At 36.7% G+C, this 22257-nt stretch overlaps 1 protein-coding gene across 4 annotated transcripts in view; it reads right to left on the bottom strand.

The window, feature by feature from the left end:
- Positions 1 to 22257, bottom strand: part of ABCA13 (ATP binding cassette subfamily A member 13) — a 170598-nt gene that overhangs the window by 76030 nt on the left and 72311 nt on the right. For all 4 annotated transcript variants that reach the window (XM_038128757.1, XM_038128758.1, XM_038128761.1 and 1 more), the window contains 5 exons: positions 21830 to 22048; positions 19476 to 19672; positions 18581 to 18738; positions 17962 to 18192; positions 12423 to 12513 (listed from right to left, as the gene is read on the bottom strand). In XM_038128757.1, coding sequence (XP_037984685.1) covers positions 12423 to 12513; positions 17962 to 18192; positions 18581 to 18738; positions 19476 to 19672; positions 21830 to 22048 — 896 coding nt within the window. The remainder of the gene's footprint in view (positions 1 to 12422; positions 12514 to 17961; positions 18193 to 18580; positions 18739 to 19475; positions 19673 to 21829; positions 22049 to 22257) is intronic.

The following is a 22257-nucleotide window of genomic DNA, read 5'->3' as shown; positions in this document are numbered from 1 at the left end:
AGGTACAGGGAAACAGAACAAGGCTTAAAATCCAGAAACAAAAGTTATCAAAATCCTTGCCTATAGACTACTCTAGAATTAGGAGCAGAAACAATTATTGTAAATGTCTCTAACTTGCTATTAGATGATCCTTTTCTCCTGTATTTTTCACTTCTAAAAAACAATGTCATTCTAATGTTTTTTCATAGTGCAGAAGGAAAGATGGGCTAAGCAATAGATAAACTAACAGCCAGGAGCATACATTTTCAATTCTACTTCTGTCACTTTGGCATTTAGGCAAGTCATTTAGAGGCGGTCCAGATTTTGGGAAGGTAATACTTGGAGCTGCAATACCCTGGTAGAACAGGTGAGCTAGCTCATGTGAAACTGGTTGCATTCAGAGGCCGCCCATATTTATTGGTTTATCAGAAGTTTTGGGGCAACAAGTAGTTCTAAGCTGAGCAAGTGAACTGACATCATTCTGCATTTCAGCACACACCATACTGGCCCAGAGGCAGTGCTAGCCCACCAGTCTGTGCACAGCATTTCATTAGAAGATATAAAAATGTCCTTCCTCTTCTTGCACATTTTTCTACTCTTTATAAAAATTATTATTATATTGATTTTGTTTTCAGGAGAATTTTGAAGACAGATTTTCATGTGAGGAATGTGAATAAAAGGCACTTTGATGGTCTAAAGGGAACACATCTGGTCTGTGTTTCATACAGTGACTGATTCTTGCTGATATCTGATGGAATAATGATCAGAAAATACTTATTTTGGGGAGAATTTCACAAGAGAAGTTCCCTTGGGGCATCTTTAGATATAAATCCTCTTATTCCTCCCCTCAGGCTATTTTTAATTCTAGGCATTGAGAATCTTTCTTCCAGAATGTTGATTCAAATTGTTTCCATCTTAAGAATTTCCTATCTAGGAGTTTCTCCCTGCTCCATACATTTGATTAATCTAATTAAGTAACAATTTTGAGGGCAAAACATACAGGGTTTTAATAAAAAATTTAGCTTTACATTCTGAGTGCCAGATCCCAAAATAGGATTCTGCATAGGCCTGAAGACCTTTGAGACAGAGTAACAGAGATCTAGACAACTGTAGAATTCATCAGCAGAATTAACATGTTTTAAATCCAAGGAATTGGTGTCTGTCACTCCCCAACCTTCCCTTCACAACTCAAATCTTCCAAACCCTTTTCCTCAAGCCAGACAGTTGACTGAATAGACAATTTCCTTCCTTTATCTAAGATATTATTCTTGTTCAAGATCTGACATGCTTAATATTTTATCACCAGTGAAGACCAGTGAAAGGATAGCTTGAACAACACATCTGATTCATATTGAAAAATCAAGAACCAGCATAACCAGAAAAATGTGCTGCATACTCTCACTGAAGAAACTCCAACACCCAAATCTCACGATCTAAAAACCTGTCCCTAGAAAAACTACTAGCAAACTCATAAAGGAGCCTCTTTAAGCTCTCTATTATTTTTTTATTTCCTAGAATGAGGGGTATGAACATAAGTTCATTTGTACACAAAAAGCTTAGGAAAAGAATGGGGCAAACTCCTTTCAAACTTATCACTGTATTTAAAAGAAATATATCCTAAAATCAGGCCTAAACAAAGTAGGAATTGTCTACTTCCAGCATTGTGTAAGAGGGTGAAGAACTGGTGGGATACAATTGCACTTAAATCTTAGAGGGAGAAACACTTTACAGTACCATCACACTTGACATGTTGGAGAGGAGATATATCTGACTTTCACTAGTTAAATGAAAGACAAAAGTGTAAAGTGAGCAAAAGAAAAGTTAAAACATCCAGGTGTTAGAGAGCAAAAAGCCTTCATCCATAAAATAATTTTCTTTACACTTACTTGCTGCATTGTTATTTAAGCAGTGACAGAGGTGTATCTAAGCAAGAGCATTTGATCCTGGGCATCACTCTTCACAGCCAAGATTTTCATTCAGGTTTGTCACAGGATGTAGACACATTGTACAAACAACATAAGGCACATAATTAAGTGGCAATGGAAAATACATGCGCGAAGAAGGACAATGAATCTGATGAAAGGTCTGGAGCACAAGTTGTATGCAAAGTGGCTGAGGGATCTGGGGTTGCTTAGCTGAGGGATCTGGAGTTGGTTAGACTGCAGAAAAGGAGGCTCAGGGGGGACCTTATAATTCTCTACAACTCTGTGAAAGGAGGCTGTAGCCAGGTTGGGGTCACTCTCTTCTTCCAAGAAAACAGTGACAGGACAAGAGGAGTTTTAAGCTGCACTAGGGAAGGTTTAGGTTGGACATTAGGAAGAATTTCTTCACAAAAAGTGTGATGCAACATTGGAATGGGCTGCCCAAGGAGGTTGTGGAGTGACTGCCCTGGAGGTGTTTAAGAAAAGACTGGATGTGACATTAAGAGCCATGGTCTAGTTGATATGGTGGTGCTAGGTCATAGGTTGGGTTTCATTATCTCAGAGGTCTTTTCCTACCTAAGTGATTCTGTGATTCTGATTCTGTAAATTTGTTAACCAAGACATGAGCTCCACTCATTTTTTATTATTTTTTGGGAGAGGGGGAACTGTTAAAACAAGGAATTTTCAGCTTGAAGTTTCACATGAAATATGACTTATACAAACACTTCAAGCACCAATCTAAAATACTCTACTCCTCTTGGACCTTAACCCTACCATGGAATTGGTTTTGGATAGGTAACTCTTGGACTAGAAAATAATTAAAATGAGGACTAATTTTTGAGTACTGAATAACTCAACTGAAGAGAATATGTTAGGATATACAACAAGATAGCTCTCAAAATAACCTGAATAGAGTACATCACCTAGATTCTCAAGAGCTCATGAAATGCAGAAAATGTCTATACCTGTTCCCCAAACTCTTCCACTTTTGTAGAGTTTACTAGGTGAACTTGATCAGAGTCCCTACCTTCTTTTTTCAATCTACTTTTTAAACATCCAACCACCATCACACTATGCTGCTGCAAAGATCTACAAAATAGTCAGAACAGATTTTAAGTGTAAAAAAGAATACAACTCAAAGTCTATTTTTTCTCCAGGCATAGCATAGCCTCATTCACATTATGAATATCATCCTTTAATTTCAAGAACTTGCATTTTCTCAAAGTTAGAGCATACTAGATGTATGAACAATAGAAAAAGAGAGGAGCACCACTAAATGCAAGGAAAATATTTCTTCAGAATTATACAAATTAAATTAAAACTAAAAATTAGATTTTAGTTTTCCCTTCCTTTATATGTTCACAAGCCAACATTATAATTCTATTATATGAAATATGAATTTAAGTATCTGAAACGCCCATTCAAGACAGAAGGAAGGTAAGTCACCCTCTTTAATTAACAAATAACTAATATCCACATGCCTACAGAATTTCCTGACTGTTTTAACCCTCTATTTAATGGAAGAATACTCAATCTCATATCAATGCAAAAAAAACCATTAAGCTTTGTCATCACTTATTAAATAAGAGAAAATCTTCTAAAAGTGAAAGTGCCACACCATGCACCACATGTGGTAGTAGATAAAAACTTTAAAACAGATGTGCATCAAAACCACACTCTAAATGTAAATTTGAGGAAGCAAGAAAGTCCAAATGGCATTTAGCAAATAAATAAAGTAGTCAGAAAGACACTCATCTGAGGTCTCTGCTTTTAATTTGTGTGCCTGCTTTATACTCTTGCCTTCCCAAACTTATTTTTCTGTTTTATCTACTCACTGCATTCACTCTTAAAACTAGACTGCAAGCTGTCAGAGGTGGTATGGACCTGGATTTTTTATTCTTACTATTAATCTGTAGTGTGTCTGGAACAACAGGGCATGACTTTAGATTGGGTTTCCAAGGCACCGTGGCTCATACAATAAACAATAGCTACTATGGCTGCTAAGAAAAAACAACACCCTTGTGTTGTTTTTTGTTGCTGCTCAAGTGTGAGCTGATGTCAAAACACCCCTTGTTGTTTTTACTTGTGTGGAAATGGGCAGGAATGTGGCCATAGCAGAAACTTGACTGAGCATGTATTTATTTGGGACTGCAACAATTCCAGGTTATAAAAGCACTGCAATTATTTTCAATGAAGGGAATTAACTTTCTAGTGCAAAATACTCTGTTTCTTTGCATTCTCCAGCCATAAGAACACAAACAGTACATGAGCATAAAGAACTGGGGAACAATGGTGCTGTCTTCCTATCCATCACCCTGCAGACAACATGGAGACTCAAATACAGTTGGTACACTGACAGGCAAGCTAATCTGGTGAATGGCCACCTAAGCTAGTCTGGGCCTGGTGGATGAGGAGGGCACACTACTAGATGCACTGTTCCAATAATTCATAAATAGAGGGTTTCAACTGTTTCTACATTTGTGATGCCTAAAACAATCTCTTTCTGATCCATTTCCATGGTTTTTTTTTTTCCTGCTTTGCCATAATTTATATCTCTTCATCCTAGTTGGGATTTTTGTCAGTTTAAATCATGAAGTTGGAATTAAACACCAAGTACTTTTATTAGACTTGTGTGGTGAACTCTACTATGGCCAGGGCAACTTCATCATTATGAGATGGGAATATTCTTTGGAAATAAAACAAAAAAAAAAAAAAACTGAAAAAACCAAAACAAACAAAAGAAAAAAACCAACAAAAAAAAAAAATCAAAACAACAAAAAAACCCAAAAAAACCCCCCAAAAAACCCGCAAAAAAAAAAAGCCAAAAAAACCCCCAAACCAAACCAAAACAAGAATAAAAACACAAAACAAAAAACCCAAATATTCAGTCAGGTAGACAGGCTATCATGTCTTGGAAAAGAAAATTACTACAGATTTGAAACCCATAAGTCTCTGATTTTGAGTTTCTGCATGGTTAACTTGCAACATTAACAACTATGCTAATTTCAATTTCCAGGAGATAATTTTGCAAATAGATACCCTTTTATTGCAGTACTATCTCCCCTGCAGTGATGCAGCTGCAATGAATTGCCACGTGGAGGAGGAGACAAGTAAAGGAGGAGCTGAAAAACAAGCACAGACTGGCTACAAAATGGAAGCCCAGTTTCACCTTCTGTTTGTACTCTTTGAAGGTACAACAGTAGAAGAGAAGCACAGACTGTTAGAATTGCAAAAAATATCCCAATTCATTTAATATGTATCATATCTATGTCAGACTTGGCCAAGAGAAAGAATACATTTGTGCATGCACAGGCAAACAACCATCGGATGCATCTTGTACGCTAGAATACACCCTCTTATGACAATTACTGAGGTTGGTTCCTCTCCTTTCTAGAATTGTAAATCAATACTCAGAAAGTTGTTAGAATTTAACCCACAGAACTCAACCTATAGACCCAAGTTACAACATTTCAATATTGACTCTGATGCAGACAATAGGGCTACAACCCGCAGTATTTTTGCTGTGTTTGGTGAAAAACTGGTGAAAGGGCAGGACAGCAACAAAATCTGAACTTTGCTCTACCACTTCCCATAACATTATGTGTGAGACTTAATGCCAAGTATCTTAGCAATTCCAACTAGACAGATTAAATAGAGCAACAGAAGAAAGAACTATATATTCAAGCCAGGTGTTCTCAAACACTTCCCACTGGTTACTCCCAGAAAGAGAACTTTTAAATAACAACTATCCATTGTTTTACTGCAGATGACTTCTGTCATGCAGCTGCTCAGTTTGCCATGAGTGGCCTTTAAAAACACTGCGTACAGCACTCTGGAAGAAGCCTCTTGGAACTGCTCAGAGAAAATTAAACAGAGGAAACAACTTCAGCAGGGCCCAGGTTTCACCATGATAGACAAGGACATTCTAACTCACTTTAACTTTCAGAATTTTTGCAAGTATTATCTTAATACAAACAAAGTAGTTGGTCTAAAATACTGCAGCTCCCATAATCAGGAATATTTTTAGACCATATCGCTATTGGAGTTATTCTATTAATAAAAAAATCATATCAAAGTTTGTGCAGGGAAACAATTCAAAACTGAAAGTTCTGCAGGAGGCATGTTTTATTCAGACCTGAAGTTATAGCAAACAATTGAAAAATGTGTTTCATGAATAATCTCATTCCTCAGGCATTCAGGTATCTCATAAATAGTAGTATTAAACAACTTCAAGGATCTGGATTAGCAAAAACAAAAGCTTCATTTTTTCTAATGTCTCCAATGAATATGGTAACCTAAATAAACTAAAATAGATTTAGAGACAGATAGAAAAAAATTACATGACGAAAAATTTCCACCTACACCAAAGTCCAACACCAGGTCTACTGTAATGAAGCCCCACTAATATTTCAAATGAGGAATTGGTTAGCAACAGTGTAATGAACATCTTGTATCACCTTGTAACAAGTTTACCATATGAAAAGTTGGGGAAAAAAGGGCAGTTGTAAGTGCTCCACATACTGCCCTTCATACTGAAGCTACTTTATATGTTGTCCCTGTAACTCCTAAACCAGTTTGGTTTTGTTTTTTGAGAAAACAAACAAACAAACAAACAAACAAAACCCATGTAGTACTGCAGAATGTTGCTAGTATTGAGAAAAAAAAAAAAGTGGGAATATTGCTAAAGACTTTGTGGGCTCCTGGTGCACAAAAGGAATGTTTTAGCAACAGAGCAGAGACAACAATTTCACCAAAGGAGATACTTTTGAGGAGGAACTGGACAGGTGAAAATCTAGTTTCATGTAGAAACATCAGCCTCAAAGAGAGTCTTACTAGCACAACTAAGATGTGCAGCACACCTTCTACATACCTAGGGTATTTACTCAATAAATGAGGCAAGATGTTAGGAAGATTTCATGAAGCCCCTTACCTAAGAAGTGTTCTGTTTCAGAATGAAAAGTAAGTATCTTACTCTTGATATATATTTCTTTAAAAAATTGGTCATTTACATTACTTATATAACTGAAGTTAAAATACCTGTGTTGGTAATGCAACAGCATTAATAAAGGAAAATTGTTTTCAAATACTTGTGGGCATATGTGTACATACACACACACTTTCTTCATCTGTAAAAATATAAATACATTAACACAAAAATATCTATAAAATATACACTCCACTTGTAAGCTCAAGCAAGGCAAGAAACCATCAGAATTTACTTTCCATGTGAAACATAAATACTAGCTATTAGCTATATAAAACCTAGAGTAGCAACAAATACTTTCTGACACCATATATATGACTTTGTGTTGATTATCTTAAGTGAAAATTTTGTCCAACACATAGGCCTCATACTTATGAGGGAGAGAGATAATGGTTTATGTAGAATATGAGGTGTGAGGAAGGCAGGTAGGGTTAACTTCCTTCATGTCTCTGAAATAGTTACTTCTAAACAGAGACTCTGATGCTTCATGTCTACCATATTCGTCTCATAAATCAAGTAACATTTTGCAAGATGGAGTATTGAAGTAATTCCTAGGTCCTTTTATGCAAATTTTACAGGGAATTGAAAGAACTTAGCTCCATTTAAAAATGGATGTTAAAATTTAACTTCAAGGATATTGTAAAAATCACCATCAAGCCTTTTTTTTTAATTACAGTGTACTCAATTAGTCATAGTGGATTAAAAGATACTGTTTAAGAATAGAAGAAACCACTTGATCATTAACCAAAAGACATCAAATTCCATTCTGCTGTTCATGCGCAGAAATCAGTAACACCCTTTACTATAGTATATTTTCTGCAAAGACCCAAGTCTTGTGCCAAATGCACCAGGAGAAGCAACACACTTCCCTGGGTAAAATAACTGCAATTGCTAATTTACTCTTGCCTGTCTTTAGATTACAGCTATTTCCTTACTTTTTGCTTCCTTTATTTAATTTCTCTCTTCTGCTTAAATAAAAGGTAGGATTAAACTTTAATGGATGTACTCTCCATGCATTAAAAATATAGGATCTTTAAGCAAACCACTTCATCTTATTTTTGATAAACTACATTAAAGGAGCCCTGATGGTGTCTTTCTAAGGACTTCACTGCCAACCTCCAAATATTAATTCTTCTCTGCTCACTTTCTGAATTCTCCATTTCTCCCTAAAGTCATTCAAACTTTAAAATGTGGACAAAAAGGTTGTACTAGTATTGTAGTATCAGTCTCATCAACTTTGAATGGATAGTCAAAATGACCTCTGCGCATCATTTTTTACATTCAGCTCAAATATAAATCACCTTAGCTGTCTAAAAATGCTTCTCAACCAGGATCAGCAGATAACTCAGAGTCAGTGTTTTCCAGGATATTATTCCCCATCACACAGACATGCCTAGCATTTGGCTTAATTAAAATACTCTTTATTTAAAATGGACTCAGCTTTTCAAGTGGTCTAACTCAGTCCTTAGGACTGGTCTCACTTATCACCTCTTAGCAGTTGTCTTTCTTTTTCATCAGCAAGGTTATGTTTACTTCAGCATCAGTCATGAAGATAATTAAAAGGCAGAGTTGAAACCCAGATGAAATTCACAAAAGCTCTTCATTTTGAGATTTCACTATTAACAACTGCTTTGTGTCAGCTACAATTTCTTAGTAAATAAACTTTTAGCTGAGCTTTATGAGTACCATATGTTGATCTCACCAATCCTAACAGGAGCAACGTCACATTTGGCCCAATATGGTTCAAGATGGCTAACACCAGCTGCTTCAGGGAAAGGGTTAAGCAACGTTAAAAAGTAGTTATGCATCAACCTGCTTCCACATCCACACTTTCAGAGACTAACTTATCCAAGAAGTCCAGAAGCATATAAGCATTAACAGCACTACTGTTACTATAGCTGCTCATATTATACAGCCATTAATAACCACTCTTTGGCTTTTTAAAACATATTGCAATGCTCTAAGTCTCTGTAACATTATATGGTAGGAAAATTCAAATGTTATGTATTACTATGTGCAAAAATATAATTAATCAATTTTGAATTTTCTACAGTTTAGTTTCATTTTACCTCAAGGGTTCCAACTGTAGCTTACTGCCAGAAGGGACTAGATCCAAAGTTGGTGTCTCCCAGAAATTTCTAAGACAATAAATGCTACAAAATTAAATAATTTGGCTATTCAGCAAAATATCTGAGTATCTTAATTCAACAATATTGGTCCCTGAATGAGCCAATGAGACCTCTCACTAGCCTATTACCTGCTTTTGCATATGTTCAGATTATTTTGTCATTTATCTGTGGTTGGCTACTCACCTTTTGGACTTGCTCAGCTCTCCTGATTATTTCTGTATATATGCTGTCTGCTGTGGATTATGATAATTTTATTTGCCTCCATAGAGTTGGTTTCTCCATTTTCTCTAGGCTATTTGGCTTCAATGGTCTTGTCAAACAGTCATTGCAAGCTCAGTCTAAGCATTTTTCTGCATGCTCTGTATACATCTAAAAAACAATAACTACTGTATGTTCCAACTGTGTATAAATTAATAATGCATGACTGTATTATCATATATCCATGCACTATGTCTGCACACACAGTAATCCCTGACTTAAAAACAAAATGTTTACTGTTTTCACAAAAAGGTGTGTTTTAGTCCGAGGTTTTTTCATTGGAATAAAACTAAAAATTTTGAGAAAGCCATTCACAATGGAAACAAACTACTGTATGTTACCGTGTGCTTTGCATCTTTAAAATGACCAGTATTAAAACTGTTACAATTAATTCAATTAATGGACTGCTGCTTACCTATATTATTTGCATTAAGAAATGTGCAAATAATTCTGAGTTTATTTTACATTATTTTCTTTGCTGACCTTAAGCAGCAGCCAAACACCCAACAGCTGCTTGCCCATACTCCCCCCTCCTCCAGCAGGATGAGGAAGAGAATAGGAAAAGAGAAAGAGAAAAATTATGGGTCAGGATACAGACAGTTTCAGCAATAAAGGAAAAAGAAAGAAAAATAAACCCAAAACAAAGAAACAAACTAAAAACCAAAAAACTCCAACCTAGATAACGCAAAGGCAATCACTCACCACGTCCCGCAAGTAGGCATGTTCAGCCACTGGGAGCAACCACTACCTTCTCAAAAAAGCTTTTATTGCCAAGCATGGCACTCTGTGACATTAAATAACTCTCTGGTGAATTCAGCTCACCTGTCCAGGTCATATCCCCTCACACCCTCTTTCACATCCTCAACTTACTCATAGCAGGGACATGGGAAAAGAGAGCACTTTGGCACCACTGATACTACTCAGCGATAGCCAAAACACTGGCATGCTATCAATACTGTTTCAGTCACAAATCCAAAATGCAGCACCATAGAGGCTGCTATGAAGAAATTTAACTCCATTCCAATCAGACACAGTACATGAAGACACTGTAAAAACATAACTAGAAATTATCTCAGCTCTGACTTCAGTGAGATACTGTCATATTTTGCTGCAATAATGGCTCTCGTGTGTTTTTGGCATTTTTGGTCAGCCTAAATTGCATACTGATTTTCTGCAGTTTCATTTAAGAAGAGACACACACACCTCTCTGCTACACCTCCTAGTCCAGGAGACATTTGATTTCTGCACAATCCTGACACCTCAAGAGCTCAGCAGCATTAAAGGATAGCCAACACCCCTGCTTGAGCTCAGATCTGTGCTTTGTGAAAGCATCTCTCTAGTCTAAATTCTTTTACAAATCAAATAGCAGCATCCTGTGATCTCCTCAATAATCCCAGTTGCTTGCTCTGAGGGGTTTTGAAAATTCATTTGACTACTTTGAGAAAAGAAAGTTTGACTGCCTTTGAACCTGCTTTCAAAGACAAAGTTATACAAGTCAAGATATTGCCCATGGAGTATTCTGGTTAGCTTTGACAATGATGGATACCTTTCATGACCATTTCCCAGTTCCCTTATGCCCACACTTCACAACTGTCCTTAATGATGAATGACAGTCATCTGCAATGAATGACAATTTTCCAGTACTCTCATCCTCAAAGAAATGGCATTATCATCACATATTCTTGCTATAATTTATCAGGGTGAAAAAATACAGAGTCTCTGATTACTCAATTCTTTATTAATGTAATAACTTAAACAAATACTACTTTATACATTTTGAGATGCAGATGGGAAAGTATATCAAGTTCCTCAGTAGAATATACTGTCTTCATTACTTTTGGAACTGTAAATCTTACTCTTTAATGAAAATGCAATGTGGAGAAAACAGATTGTTATGATTTGAAACTAGTTCAGATGTCCTAGCTGAGTCTTGAACATATAAATTGACTGTTATAAAACAAGGGATATATGAATAGAAGTCTCATTCTCGCCATTGACAAAAGTGGCAATTTTATTTGCTTAGTGAGGTTAACTTTTATACACTTACAGCTTCACTGATTCAAGATGGAATAGCCCAGCAAACAGGCCCTCTGGAAAAAGTCATCTATTCAAGCTTCCACTTTGTGAGCAAAGGTCTCACCTTAGACCACCATTATTGGCAATGATTACTTATTACTGGCAGATTCAATTGAATTTATCTTAAAAAAATATAGAAAGCTTGGCTGAAAATTGTTATTTCTGTTACAGTAACATTAAAGGTCCACAGATCAGGAGTTCCCTGTGCCTGTACTTTATAAAAACATAATTAAAAGTACTGCACATAGAACAAAGTGCTTGACATCTAACCAAAGAAAACTATAATCTAAATGTCAATCTTCAAATAGAAAGAAACACAGTAAGTACAGAAGCATGAAAATCCCAGAACCAATGTGAAAACATTCATCAACTTGATGGGCACTGACATTAGAGAACTTGAGTCTTGGATTTTGTAGTGGCATCACCTTATGATCATTAGTGATGATTAATGATTCTTCTTATGAAGAGAATTTTTAAAAGAGAAAAATCTTTCTGCGTTTTCAGAAGCATTTGGAAGCATCTCCTCCCAGGCTTGTACAGCAAAAAAAATAAAGTATGAAGGGTTTTTCCTTAAAAAAAGATGTAAAGGAACCTAAAATAACATGCCACTTAAGAAGACGAATGGTATACTACATGGGGAACCAGCTTTTTTTTTTTTTCATCCTTTGAATTGTATGTGGATGAACATGAATGTACTTTTCTTAGAGTGTAGAGATTTAATATCTGTGGTGTATGTCTGTAATATTTATCCATTTTCAGTACGAGACAAAGAGGATAATTAGTTTCCAGGGACTGGTACAAAGCAGTAAGTCAACGTTGCTGCAGTGAGAGAATGCATGTGTACACAGAAAGGTAGGAAGATGACTGTGAAGGGATAGAGGTAAATCACAGCAGACATATAAGAACTACTTCCCAAAGGCAGATGCACAAAAAACAAATGACCAGATGGTAGCAAGAAGTATTCTCTGTTTGCTTTCACATTCCTCATCTTTGGGGATTTCATGCATGCTTACATTTGTGCTTTTGATCTTTATAAATCTAGTTGTTTCAGAAGGCACATCATTTTTTACTTACAGACTGATTCAGCACCATTTGTATGGTCCAGGTGTGCTGCCTGTGGAACATAGGGCATCTTCTCTGACTCCTGAAGCAGCTTCAGAAAAACCTTACATGAAAGTAGAGAAACGTAATTTAGAATCAATTTTCTAAAACTATTATATATATACGTATACATCCTAAATCATCCAGACTGTCAAAAATTACTAGTGACTGCTGTAAACACCTTGCTGGAATATGACTATAAAATTAGTAAAGCTCTCCAGTTAAAATCTTAGGGATAAAGGAAATGAAATAAATGTTAATAGATGCAAAAACACCCATGCAAAACATTGCTGACCTATGAACACTACCATCTGTGAAGATTTTTCAATACATTCTTCCCCTTTTTATACTCCTAAGCCTTGGTATGTGTTGTAACTCAGTTACTGCAGTTTCTACCAAGGAAACAGCTTAACTCTCTTCTGATGCTCCACCTAGAAATCTATTGGCACAACTAGAACTGTTACCGAAGAGTTCTAGTTGTTCTAGAACATCTAAATCTAATGTACGAAATCCTGCAGAGCTGAGAACCTACAGATTCCAGGGAATTCACAGTGTCTAGGAACACTCAGGAAACATTCCTAGATATATGCAAGCTCATGGACAATAATGTTACTGAAAGACGTGTAAAGGACAAGGCAATCATCAGTGACAGCCAAGGTGAACAAAGTCTTGTAAAACTAACACTGCAGAGGGGACTGGGCAACAATGTGTGTTCCGTAGCAAAACACTAGTGTGCATACCCCAAATTGGGTAGAGATGATAGGATCCTGTTATCTAAAATCACCACGAGAAAAACTGAAATTACTTTTTTATAAAAGCAACAATCTAAAAATATGCACTAGATTGAAAGGATTTATTTTTCTAAAGTAGGAGAATGAATGTCAGAAGGGAGTTATAGTTAAAATTATAAAAACCCAGCAGAATTCACCAACTTCATAATCATGAGATCTGTTTAAATGGTATATACACTTTGCCAAACAGATATGTGTCCAACCTACTATTTCTTCCTTAAACCTGTTTCAGAGTTCTGTCCACATAAAGACCTTTGAATTTCATAGACATGCATTTCATTTATCCATACCTCAGCCTTGCAGAAGCTTTCACAGTGAGCCTTATTCACACACTCCCCACTTCTTGTAAGCTCAGACTAAAAACACAATTAACATTTTCTTATCTTAACCTGAACTGCAACTTAAACAGTGACATAAGAACCTTAAGTAAAAATAAAAAAAAAAAAAGAAAAATTTACAGGAAATACAGGTACCATGAGCATCTCAAATTAAACAGAAAAAGAACAACGAAATTTTTTCTTTTGTCTTGATGAAAGTTTTCTTTTGCTCTTTTTCTCTGTTTGGGTTGAGCTGCAAGACAGATTATACCCACAGTGCAACTTTCAGAAATCATTAAGAAACCATTTATTTCTTCCCACAAAAGAACCTGATCTCAGCTATAACAAAAAATTCCTTGTTTCCAAGGAGCTCATACAATAGACAATAAAAACCAGTCAATGTGAAGTACTTTATAGCTCTTGAAAGATATTTCTTGACTTTCTATGTTCAAACTGTTACAAAAAACATATTTTGCTTAGTCAATATAATTGCCATTTAACAGTGGTTATTGATTGCATTTGTCACCTGCCAGCTTTCAGGGAACAACTTTGGCCATTAACAACTGCAAGACCAGAAATTTCTGGCCTGATATTTCTGTATTAGACCCTGGAGGCAGACCCTGACAGTCGAAAGCCACATTCTAATTTGTTTTCTTCGACCTGCTTGCTGATGGCTCTGAACACCAATTCTGTCAAGCAAACCAAACTAAACTGCAACAACTGAATCATAGAATCACTGAATGCCCTGTGTTTGAAGGGACCTTTAAGATCATCTAGTTTCAACCCCTCTGCCATGGACAAGAACATATTCCAGTGGACCAGATTCCTCAGAACTCTATGCAGCCCAGTCTTGAACAGTTCCAAGGATGGGACATCTACAGCTTCTCTGGATAACCTGATACACTGCCTCACCACCCTCACAAAATATAATTTCTTCCTAATGTCTAATTTAAACCTACTCCCCTTTGTCCTGTCACTGCATGCTCTTGTGAAAAGTTCCTCTCTGTCTCATAGGGTCCCTTCAGGTACTAGAAGGTCACAATTAGGTCACCTCAAAACCTTCTCCTCTTCCAGCTGAACAATCCTAACTCTCTCAGCCTTTCCTCATGGGAGAGGGTCCCCATCCATCTATTCACCTTGGTGGCCTCCTCTGGACTCTCTCCAACAGGTCCCTGTCCCTCATGCACTGCGGGCCCCAGAGCTGGATGAAGCTCCCCAGAGCAGAGGGGCAGAATCCCCTCCCTGGCCCTGCTGCCCATGCTGCTTTGAATGCAGCCCAGGACACATTTGGCTTTCTGGGCTGTGAGTGTCCATGGCTGGGTCATGTCCAGTCTCTCATCCACCAGCACCCCCAAGCCCTTCTGGGCAAGGCTGCTCTGATCTGTCCATCCCCAGCCTGTGTTGGTACTGGGGGTTGCCCCGACCCACGAGCAGCACCAGCACTTGGGCTTGTTAAACCTCTAGAGATTCCCACAGGCCCAATTCTTGATCCCATCTAGCTCCGTCCTTCAGGTGTGTCAATCACTTAGTGAAACCACAAAGTAACTACACATCTGTGGCTAGGACAACGCCTATACTACAAAACATTGCCTGCATATTTTTACTTCAGTGCCAAAATAGCTGCAGACATATTTTCTCATTTAATCTCATTAAGTCACTGCAGAGAGGATGTAGTTATACGCTAAAAAGATAAACAAACCCACCAAATGCTTTTCTAATACATCCTATGTCTGTTGTAGCTTCACTGACACATACTCTGATACAGCTATAAGGGCAGAAGGCCACCTGCATTGCCCAGTCTTCCCCATGGTATCCAGTTTTCACACATCCTCTTAAGAATGGAAATCATTAGGGACTACATTGTACAGAAGATAGGATAATTTATCTGATGTTGTACCAGATATTGTGAACACAAGTGGTGTTAGCCTAACAATGTTATTAACAGAGTGAGTACCCTCTGAAACACACAGGTATGGAAAAGTCAGGATTAGGCACCATGACAGAGACAGTATGTTCTTGCTACATCTAAATGAAGGTGTACTCTAGACCTCAGCAGAGCACCCTTTCCCCACATGCCCTAGCAATTCCGGCTTGCTCAGTTAGTCAGAGCATGGTGTTAATGACAGCAAGGTTGTGGGTTCAATCTCCATGTGGGTCATTCACTTAAGACCTGGACTTGATGACCCTTTTGGGTCCCTTCCAACTCAGAATGTTCTGTGAAATTTAGTAATTCTCTTAAATTCTGTTTAATTTCTGTTTTGAGTAGCAAGTCTATATCTGACTAAGGACATGGCCTTTTCAAGGACAAAAAGTGCTTTTTGTTCTTGCGGAAACAAGTCTGGCCAAATGACAATATTACAGTGAAATAAATTAATGTGATTTGCCATCACCAGAATGTGTTGGAGCACCCTGCAACTCACTAGAAGGTGCACATCATTTGAAGGAGGTATATGGCTTTCCCTGGAAAGTTTTGATGCAAACTCTCAGGTAATTTCAAAGAAAATAATTTAAAAGCTCAATTAACAAATTTTGACACATCTTATTTTGAAAAGATGTTACAATCGTTTTCTTCTCCCCTCAAAGAAAAGCAAGAAAGCAATAAGCTTTGAAATCTCCAGAGCTGACAGAAAGTTAAACAGCGTCCTCCAGAAAGCTCTTAGTATATGCTTAATTTAATTAACTACCCTTCTATTCTCCTTTTGGTTCCACTTTGGATTATAACACTTTGGATTATAAGTATTATAAGATACACAAAGTATTATATAATACACAAATACAAATGGCTGGAAAAGATATCTAAAGTCTAAATTTGAGCAAATATAGTATCAGTGAGATTTAAAGGTGTCAGAAACTGATTTGTTAGAACATGAAGATTCCTTTGAAATATGAATGGAAGTCCATTTTCCTTCAGTGAATACTATCTTTATAGAGTGTGAGTGTCCCTCAGAATGAAAAAGAATAATGGTGAGTGGATAAGAGAAGAAAAAGAAAGGATAAAAAATTATAACACATTTCTTCCTTCAAGGCCAGGGTTCTTTGTTTCCAGATTAAAATGCTTGAATAGATTAAATGGTGCTATTTCCTGCTATCCTTTTAGTTCCCAATGCAAAGGGGCTTTTGATACGATAATAGAGAATTGAGGTTTGAAAAACAACTAATGATGAGATGCAGAGATGACAGAAATCAACCCAAATTAATGCATTAAATCTTTAAGCTGAAGAATGATACATTAATATCTAATATCACATTTAAAGATGTTTTAAATTTCTCCTTCACAAAACAGCTAAAAGCAAGCTCTCAACTAAGTCACAGATTCAGCTCACTGAGGAAACTTCCTCATATCCATGACAACTTCACGTTTACTTTATATATGTCAGTTCTGGAAAACCCTGTGTTATCTCATGGGAATGTAACCCAAAAGTATTCTTAATATATACATTGCCTCCAATTCTATAATGTTTGGCAGTGAATATTATTATTCCTTATACCATGTTAATCATCCAGCTTCTATATGAAAGTAAAAACTTTTCAATTTTTTTTTACTTGCCTCATAGAATTGTATGATAGGAGACATTAGTCTCCTATCATAACTTGAAGTGAAAAAACAATTATTTCTAAAGGATCTGTAGTGCAGTACTTGAATAGCAGTGGTTTAGGGAATCTTGTTATTTAGAAATTATAGATGGGTTAAAAGAGTCCAAGGGAAATAACATCTTGCTGACATGGCTATTTACACAGAGCTAAATTCAGAATTATGAAGATGCATAACAGACTCTCTTCCTCTGGTCCATTTAGTATACACACACACACACATGTATATATATGCATGTATATAAGTTGATATATACATATATCAAAGACTTTCTCTCCCAGTATACACAGAAAATATTCTTTGGGTATTTCATCACACAGTTGGTCTAAGTCCTAAGCTTCAGAACTAGTAAGTTGAAATGCATTCTTAGCAATTTTTTTTTCAGTCTAGAGAGCCACCTGAGCTGAATCACCAGACTTGAAAGCCCAAAGCTTGTTCCAATGCTATGGGCTTAGGACATCACTGCTTCTCCTAAAGTTAATGACACATTACTTTCCCTTAAGTTAATGCAGAAACCAGGGTTACACAGTTCATCAGTCTTCACCTTAGATTCTTAAAATAAAAAAATATGCCATAGTAGAGTGGATGCTGAAATTAACAGCAAAACAAAACTATACGGTATAGATTTTACCTGATTTGGGAGGTTTTGTTGGTTTGTTTGCTTGCTTTTTTTTTTTGTTGTTGTTGGTTTTTTGGTTTGTTGGGGTTTTTTTTTTGAAAACATGCTTCTCACAAGAAATTGTGCAATATAAAAGATACAATCAAGATTCCCTAACCAAGAAAATGTCATTACACAGAAAAAATACAAGTACCTCTTCCAAAGTTGTGTCAGAAATGCCATAGCCAGTCACATGTAGATGCTGAAGGCTTTGATCTAAAGCTTGGAAAAGACCTTTAAAAGAGGTCTTATCTGCCCTTTCTGGGATCACATAGGTCAGCTCAGTTCCACTGTTATCTTTCAAGAAGGCTTCTGGAACGTGGGTCTGTACCAGAGAAGTGACCTGAACAATGTGCTTAGGGTCTTGGATTTCAAACACAGAGGGCTATGAAGAAAGAAAGATAATGCAGAAAAAATTAAATATTACCAGGAGGATTGGTTTTAATATTAGAATTCGTGCAGGAAAAATTCCACTGATGAAACTGCATCACAGCTGGGATACAGAGACTACCTCCCAGGAATAAAGGACAGTGGAGACAAACCTATTTTCAGCTAAATACTGATACCATTTTCAAAGATGCCATTGTGTTCATCTAAATAGCAATAATAATACCATCTACTCAAAACAACCAAGGAAGCCAATAAAAACATGTTTTGCTGGTTCTCTAATAATCATTTTACTAAACATTTTACTGCCTGGCAGGGACATACATCTCCTTTAAAATGTGCTTGGCAGGCACTCACCAGTTCAGTACAGCACATTTTTAACTTACCTTTTTTATGAGTGTCAGACTGTGTCCCTGGCCATATGTCTCCCTCAGATAAGAGGGAGAACCACAGCACCTCAGCTGGCCCCGCTGCAGGATGGCAATGCGATCGCTGAGCACCTCGGCCTCGTCAAGATGGTGGGTGGTAAAGATCAGAGTGCAACCTGCACGACAAGGATTGGTACATGTCTACAAAACCTGGCTTCTAGAGAAACCCCTCACAGGGGTCCTTTAGCCTTAGGGAAACATATTTTTGGAACTCTTCAAAATCTTAACTACAGGACACAAACAAAATATGCTGTCAGAACTAGAAATTGAGTTAGATTCAGTTGGAAACTTACTTTGCCCTGTTTTATACATAGCAAAGAGCATTAAGGCTTCAGAAACTCCAGCTGTTTTAAAAGCTTAAGAAATTCCTTAAAATGACATAACAGCAGTGTCTCTTTCAATGGATCACTCAATGTGAGTTATTACAGCTAATTGAGTGCCCTCTAGCTGAAGAGTTTTCTTCCCACAATGAATTTTAGAATTAGTGTAGCAGACTGGTTGATGAACATATTTTAATTAGAAGTATATAAGCATCTACATACACAAAATAGGAAACGGAAACCAGAAAGTAATTTTAAGAAGCTGAAGAAAGGGGAGAAACTTCAGTACGGGACCTAGGACTAAGCTCGGTCTTTTTTAAGATTGGGCATCTTTCTGTGCAATAGCAGATAATTGTTGTAATACCATTTGACTTGCCTTAAAGTTACCAAGATCAACTTAATGTTTCCTCAGAAATTAATGTATTTAGCTTCTAATAATATTTTTACTATGCTTTGACTATCCAGTTTAAATTTATTGAAAAAAAAATCCAGAAAAGGAAATAAGACGCAAATTATGTGCATAATCTTTGTACCAGCTTTATACTTCAGAAGAACATCCCAGATACTACGGCGAGAACATGGATCTACTCCACTGGTGGGCTCGTCCAGAACAACTGTCTTTGAGTTTCCAATAAAGGAGATGGCAATTGACAACCTCCTTTTCATTCCCCCAGAAAGAGCTCCAACAGGTTTGTACTGATGTTGGAATAAATCCACATCTTCCAGAGCTCTGAAATAGGAATCCAGAAACAGGACCAATTTTGACAATGCTTTTGTAGTCACATTCGATCCACGCAGAGAACAAGTACTGAAAATTCATTGTAAATGAAAAGCGATAAAATAGCTATCTTTGTCTGATTATATACTATGGTATCAAAAACAAACAGGAAAAAAATCTCTTCCTACAAAGCATAAATGCTTGTCATTCTCAGATGTAAAGATTTTAAATAATATTGTAATGGAAAATTATAAATTAAAGATAATAAAATTTATACTAATTTATCCAGCAACTTCAGCAAACTACAGATTATAGCCCCTTTAAATAATGATAAAGACTGCTAGTTTTGGGAAATAAACTGATTAGAGATCCCTGGGTAGAATAATACTATTTAATCAAATTTAATCTAATTCCCATGTTAAGGACCGGGAGATATCTTACAGATGCTTCCAATTCAGCCCTTTCCTTTGCAAGATGCTGGTCTTGCATCTGAGTATGGCATGGAAACATGATTAATAAAGGCAACACTTTAAGACCTTTAACTTATTTCTCATCACACTGAGCATACAGTCATTGACCTAAGAACTTTCAGCTGCTATCAGCTTGGCAAGCAAAACATAGAAGGCTCAACAGTGCTAAGCTAAACTTCTGAATCATTTCAGTGAATATGCAGTCTGTGAGCAATGCCACTTACCCTGAGAGAATTTCTCATTTTCAAGAAAACACATTTCAATAGCTGTTCTATAGATATATAGTGAGAAAAATTATTCCTTATCCCTTTAGAAGTCTGCTTTTTTAGTCAATAAAAAGCTTTTGCTTTATTGTTTTATTGCTTTTCTAATTCCTCTGAAGTCTTTTAAAGCATTTGTTGCCTTTAAAAATATTTTTTCTTAGTAGCAAGGCCCGCAGAGTTCTGGGTGTTCTCATGTGCCATTAATACGACAGACTGCTGCCAGAATTACAATTCAGCAGTCTAAGTACATTAAGATACAGAATATTATTTTGCATCAATTTTAAACCATTTACTAAGTTTGTTTTGTCTCTGTAGTTCTAAAGAATTCCTTCTGTTGTTTCTGGAGAGAACAGGGTGTCCACACCTGAGTTTGTTCAGATCCAAATTTAAAAGTAACAGGCTTTTATGATTGCTACCAAAAAAGAAAGCCACTTTGCCACAAATGCCTCTGCATATGCCTGATTGCACACTTAAGGTAGAGTCCCATCAATCTGACATTTGTTTCCATTGAAGCATGGAAATGCTCAGCCCTTCACAGAGTCCAGCATGAATCAGAAGGTATACACAAACTATTTACATTGCCACTCTTTGAAAAGAATACCTTTTATTTCTGAAGTAGAATAAATGCAGTTTGCTATTAATGAACTAGATCTCAGCTTGTACAGTTTGCTAGTTAGTTTAATATACACCAGGAAAAATTAAGATCTAGTCCTATATTGAAGAAGTATCAGCACAAAAACAGTAGCAAATATCTTTCACCTGACAAGCGGCAAATCCTCTGAGTTCATGTCAGAGCTCTGACTAATTTTTGCTTATTATTGCATTATTCAATAATCATCAAATTATTGCATTTTTCATTTTTAAACCACTCGTTTATTAAAAACATTTCAAGGCTGGATTTGGCAAAGGAAAATGAGGTGGCTTATTTTAAAATATTGTAGTAATCACTGCTTTTACCTGGATTTTCTGGTTTTCTAACCTTCCTTCTGCTGCAGGTAAAAGAATACAGGATAATAAATATATAAAGTCATTTTGTTGATTTATTTAAAATCTCGGGGCAAGCACAGTAATTTTCTTTCTCTCTGCTTCTCCATCAAGGATAGAGGCAAGGAAGACAGCATGAGGTGGAACCCCTGCAACTTTTACAAGGCTAACCACCTCCACTCCAGTGAAAACATCATTATTTGATGCTTCTGTATACCAGGTTTTTAAACATTGAGAGTTCCCTCTACAAATATATTTGAGTAATAAACACTAGGAAATTCATTTTCAAGTCATGATTTCAGAACATGAAATGTGACAAAAACTTACAAAACCCTGCAGATCCATTGTTATTTTTCTTGAAAGTTTTGCATTTTCTCTTTCTTATTTGGGTGGCTTGCAACAGTCATTACCAATTTACTTGACAGATTTCAAGAAAAGGAAGGAAAACTCACCCACTGACTTGCTCATCCAACTGTTCTTTTGTCCACCCTGGTGCCTTCACTGACCCGTAAAGCAGGAGATGCTCTCGCACCGTCAGCGCATTGAACAGGACATCGTACTGGGGACAAACACCCAGCTCTGTCCTGATGGCAGCCAGCTCAGTCCGTATGTCCTTCCCATCAACAATAATGGTACCAGAGCTTGGTGGATAAAGACCAGTCAACAGGGATCTGATATAAGAAAAGGAAAAAAATTCAGCAAGATAATGAGCAAATAGCTCATCACTTAGATATCCTGAGGCATGTTTTAACATCCTTAGAGTAACACCAGTTCAGTCAAGTATAGTTATGGAGACATCACTGATGTTTTGGGTTTGGATTTCGCTACTTTTTGCTTTTGGTGGCTTTTTGAGTTTGGGATCTTTTTTGGTTGGTTTGTT

The sequence above is a fragment of the Motacilla alba genome, chromosome 2 (assembly GCF_015832195.1).
Source record: "Motacilla alba alba isolate MOTALB_02 chromosome 2, Motacilla_alba_V1.0_pri, whole genome shotgun sequence".
In the NCBI taxonomy this organism is placed as follows: Eukaryota; Metazoa; Chordata; class Aves; order Passeriformes; family Motacillidae; genus Motacilla; species Motacilla alba.
The sequence above is the reverse complement of the archived record's forward strand: the minus strand, read 5'-3'. Positions and strand labels throughout refer to the sequence as shown.